The following is a 5,333-nucleotide window of genomic DNA, read 5'->3' on the forward strand; positions in this document are numbered from 1 at the left end:
GGCAAAGACTGACCTAGAAATATGGCTATACTTGAATCCATGAATTTACTTTACTTTAACCGCCATGGGATTTTACACTAAAAACCCCATTTACCATTCACTTCCACACACAAAAAAAAAAAAAAAAATGTAGTTATTATAGTTGCACTATTTCATGAACCAGGTGTCTTTTTCGTTCACATATTTTTTTTTTTATCTAGTTCAATCCATTACTATTCATTTTTCTTTTGCTTGTCAATCTAATTTAATCTATTCTTTGTTAACTTGTTCGAAAAATACATAATTAAGCACCTGCTTATGGATGAAACTTCAAAAAACATTCTTTAATTTTCTCTGACTCCATTTTTTTTTCCTTCTTTGGCTGTCATTCCACTCAAACCACCTTTATCTGTCTACATAAAACCATTTCTTCATCTACTTCTTCTCTCCTCTCTCCCTTTCTCTCTCCTTTAAAATCCTCTGATCTTTCCTTCTCCTCCTAAGCAATCCTCCAAATCCATTTCTCTAACAAAATAGCCTTTTTTTTTATTCTTTCTTTCTTGATCATAATCATAAATAATCTCCTTCTTCTTCTTTCCTTGTGTACATATAAAAAAAACAGAGCACCATCAATGGCTGCCAACAAGTTTGCAACCATGTTACATAGGAACACCAACAAAATCACTCTTATTCTCGTCTATGCAGTTCTGGAGTGGATTCTAATCGCTCTTCTCCTCTTAAATTCTCTGTTTTCTTTCCTGATCATCAAATTCGCCGATTATTTCGGTCTCAAAAGGCCTTGCCTATGGTGTTCAAGGCTTGATCACATCTTTGAGCCCCAAAAGAGCAACAATTCTCATAGAGATCTCATATGTGAAGCTCACGCCACTGAGATTTCCAAGCTTGGCTACTGCCTCAACCACCGGAAGCTCGCCGAATCGCGGGACATGTGCGAGGATTGCTCGTCCTCTTCCTCCGATACCGACTGCCACGAATGGTCGAAAAAGTTTGCTTTCTTTCCTTGGATGAAGCAGATTGGTATGACCAAGGATGGTGGTGACGGAAATGATAATGACAAGGTTGTTGAGACCAATGAAATTGGTGAGGAAGAGAATTTGAAAAAGTGTTCTTGTTGTGGTGTGGACTTGAGCACCAGATTCTACCCTCCTTGTATTCTGATCAACCCTTCTTGGGGGGTTTTGGATTATGCCCAGAAAAAGGATTTTATTGAAGCAGAACAAGAAGAAGGGAATATTGATGCTCAAACTTATGAAGGTGATCACTCGGATCATAGCAGATCAGATTTTGTGGTTGATCATCATGAAGATGAACAGAGGAGTGAAGAGAACAGGGGAATTGAGATGGTTTTCGGGGTCGATGAAGGTTCGGAAGAAAGAAGAGAAGAGGAAGTGAAAGAGAATGGTTCATTTTCTCAAACTAACTTTTTGTGCAGAGAAATTGCAGCTGACGAAGATGAAGAATCAGAAGAATCAGAATCAGAAGAAGAAGAAGAGGAAGAAGAGGGAAAGTCCATTGAAGAGGAGAACTTGGAGGTTTCCATGGGGGACCAGCCTTGTGAGCAGAGTAAAGTCGAAGAAAATATTGGCAAAGATACATCTTCTGATGCCCCTGTTCATCACCATTTGGAGTTCTTCATAGGCCAGGAGGATTGCAATTTAATTCCAATTGAATTGGTGGAATCCGCCACCACTGAGAACCGAAATCGGCGAAAGTACAAGGTGGAAGATGAAAGAAGCTCTAGTAATCAAGATGTTATATTGGACTTTGATATGAACGTCAAGGCACAAGCTGAACAAGTCACAGAAACTTGGCATAGCTCGGGAGAGATGCTCGAATTAATTTCGTCGAAAGAGAGTGTAGAGGAGACCAAGCTTGAAGAAGCAGTTGAGTCAAAGGACTTGAGTGAGTGCAAAAGAAGCTCCTTTGCCTTTCATGCAGATGAAATAGATTCGGAGACAAGGCAGTTACAGCAACTAGCTGCCATTCGGGCTACTCAAACCGTCTCCGACGATGAAGACGGCCACAATGACGATGGTCAAGCAGTGGCAAGAGGAGAAAGTGATTTAGATGTTCATCAAGGTACATTTTTCTTTTTTGACACTGCTTTAAGTTTTAGTTGGTACCCTCTTTTGATTTCACAATGTTGAATATTTTTCCAATGTTTGTAGAATCTGAGGATGATATTCATATGCAAAGTGAAGGAATTGATGGAGAAATCTCAATAGGGACTGAGATTCCTGATCAAGAACCGATTGATGAGATTGAAACTCAAGAAATCCAGCATATACAACAAGAACAAGACCCTTCTACAAGTTCTGTCAACTTGCCTATTGATGATAATCATGGTACAATTCAATTCTTCATCTTAGTACATTCCCACAATTAACTCTTTTTTTTTTTCTTACTTATTCTTAGTTTAATATTCTTTTGTTTTCTAATCTATATTAGATTTTGAGAGAGCTGAGGAAGAAGTAGAATTCAAGGCCTCAATAGGGGATATAAATCCAACAGAGGTGAACAATCATTCAGCATTTTGTTTAGAACTCAGTGACATTGAGGGAGACAAAGTTCCCGACACCCTGAGTTCTATAGACAGTCTCCACGAGTTGCACAAGAAGCTGCTATTACTTGAGAGAAGAGAATCAGGAGCAGAAGATTCCTTGGACGGCAGTGTGATGAGTGATATCGAAGGCGGGGATGGAATCCCAGCCGTTGAGAAGCTAAAATCCGTGCTGAAAGCAGAACGGAAGGCCTTAAACGCGTTGTATGCAGAGCTGGAAGAAGAGAGGAGTGCTTCTGCAGTAGCGGCAAGTCAGACAATGGCAATGATAAACAGGCTTCAGGAAGAAAAGGCAGCGATGCAAATGGAAGCCTTGCAGTACCAGAGAATGATGGAGGAGCAGTCCGAGTATGATCAGGAAGCTTTGCAGCTTCTGAATGAGCTGATGATAAAGAGGGAGAGAGAGAAGCAAGAGCTCGAAAAGGAGCTCGAGATTTATCGAAAAAGAGTTCAGGAATATGAGGCCAAGGAGAGAGTAATGGTGAGGAGAATGAAAGATTGCAGCATAATAAGCAGGACACCCTCTGTCTCTTGTAGCAATGGTGAAGATAGTGATGGACTCTCCATTGATTTGAACAATGAGGCGAAGGAAGAAGATAGCCCCGATGGGCACGAGGAGGTTGGCAACCAGAACACCCCTGCCGATGCTGTTCTTTACTTGGAGGAATCATTGGCAAGCTTTGAGGAAGAGAGGCTATCAATATTGGATCAACTCAGAATGTTGGAAGAGAAGCTCTTCACACTTAGTGATGGAGAGGACCAACACTTTGAGGATATAAAATCAATTGATCACCTCTATAAGGAGAATGGAAATGGTTATCATGAGGATTTAGATGTGATTAGTGGTGGTGAAGTAAATGGGGTGGTCACAAATGGCCATTACAAGGAAATGAATGGAAAGCATCCTCATCACCAAGAGAGGAGAATTATGGGAGCCAAGGCCAAGAGACTCCTTCCCTTTTTCGATGCTGCGGAGGCAGAAGCTGAAGATGGAGTTTTGAATGGAAACGGGGAGGGGTTCAATTATGTTTCGACGAAAAACTTCTCGGTGATAGAGTTCGAACATGATAGCAAGAGGCTTGCTGTTGAGGAGGAGGTGGATCATGTCTATGAGAGACTACAAGCTCTAGAAGCAGATAGAGAGTTCCTCAAGCATTGCATAAGTTCATTGAGGAAAGGAGACAAGGGATTGTATCTTCTTCAAGAGATTTTGCAGCATCTCCGCGATCTAAGAAGCGTCGAGCATCGGGTACGGAATGTGGGGGATGTTAGTTTGTAATGACACGTGCATTTTGAGCTTGACTACACTCAAGAACTTGATAGGTAAATTGCTGAAAATTCTTTCTAGCTACTCTATTGAACTACATTTTGTCTAGTCTAATGAAATGTTACTAATTGTTCTTTCTTTATCATTCTTGAAAAAAAAATTTCAGAAATGGCTGCATTGAGTTAGGAAGGAAGCATAAACATACAATGGTGTTATAATCATAAAGAGCTTCAATGCAAATCCGGCAGTATCAAGCTAAAGTTCAATGGGGAAATTCCCTGGATGGAGAGGGAGCTCCTGAGTAAATCCTTTTTTTTTTTTTTTTTGTTTTGGTGTCAAAGTAAGCCCAAATATTTGTGGGTTGTGCCCATAGCCACCTTTTTCAGGGAGAGGGTGATGATGGGCTTGACTCTGTGTAAGCTAGTAGAGGGTTATGAGAAAAGAAGAAGGGTAAAAAAGGAAACAGAAAAAAGGCAATATTTGCTTTGCTAAGCTGAAGAGATCCAACAAAGATTCAAGTGCCAGGTTCATAGCACTAGTTTAATTAGACAGTTTTAGAGCTAGACACTTTTTATGTCCATTTTTTAATTTTTTTTTCTTTCTTTCTTTCTTTTGGGAAGGGAAGGGGTAAGTAACTCCTTTTTCTCTTTCTAATATCTTTGCGTCATTTCATCATATGGGGTTTGTTTATTATTATATTTATTATTTTGAGGGGCAAAAGTTGAGTTACTTGTATACTACATGTATCCATTTGTAAGTATATGTGAGGGTTTGTTTATATATTGTATTGGAGTTACTCTATTTCTTTTGCTTAAATTTTTTATTGTTTTGGTTGAGGTTTAATAACTAAATTGAGTGTCTAGAAACGTATTAGAAAATGCATACAATGATGAGAAGCCAAAGGCTGCTTTAGGAATGGATATTGCTTTAAGCATAAAATTAGGTGCAAGCCAACATAATATATATATATATACATATATATATATATAATGATTGCCGAAAACAAAAGTTGGTCTAACAGCTAAGATACTGAAGAAGCAAAGCTTGCAAAATTCAGACAGAATGATTCAGAGAGGCGCTTCTTTCAGTGGCAGAGCAAGAACATTTATAATATTCTTAATGCACAGGCAAAGAAATATACACACACATGTACTGGAATATTGTAAATCATTTCTGAGTTGGAACATTCCTAGTGAATAATTAAAAGGCCAATTTTAAGTAACATGGAAGTTCTGCTTTATTAAAAGTATACCAAATAAAACTACATACAAAAAGCAGACAGTGAAGAAATTTTAGATTTTGGTTTTTCTTTACTGAGATTATTAGAAAAAGAAAAAAGAAAAAGAAAAAAGCAAAGATGAAAGCAATATGTTTAAGAAAATGCTTATAAATTTGACATATATCTATGTATGTATTAAGCAAGTGATTGATTTAGTGCACCATCTTAGCCAAAATAGTAAAAGAAAAGAAGTTCTCTTATCCAAAGTCACCATGAAGGTTACCCTT

General features: G+C 38.5%; 1 protein-coding gene across 1 annotated transcript; it reads left to right on the forward strand.

The window, feature by feature from the left end:
• The first annotated feature begins 557 nt into the window (after positions 1-557).
• LOC21395221 (myosin-binding protein 2) lies at positions 558-4,591 on the forward strand. The gene is made up of 4 exons (XM_010103667.2): positions 558-2,079; positions 2,169-2,345; positions 2,449-3,883; positions 3,994-4,591. Exons 1-3 carry the CDS (start codon positions 612-614, stop codon positions 3,837-3,839), a joined length of 3,036 nt encoding a protein of 1,011 aa, XP_010101969.1. The 5' UTR covers positions 558-611; the 3' UTR covers positions 3,840-3,883; positions 3,994-4,591.
• The last annotated feature ends 742 nt before the right edge of the window (positions 4,592-5,333 follow it).

The sequence above is a fragment of the Morus notabilis genome, unplaced genomic scaffold, assembly GCF_000414095.1.
Source record: "Morus notabilis unplaced genomic scaffold, ASM41409v2 Scaffold677, whole genome shotgun sequence".
NCBI lineage: Eukaryota > Viridiplantae > Streptophyta > Magnoliopsida > Rosales > Moraceae > Morus > Morus notabilis.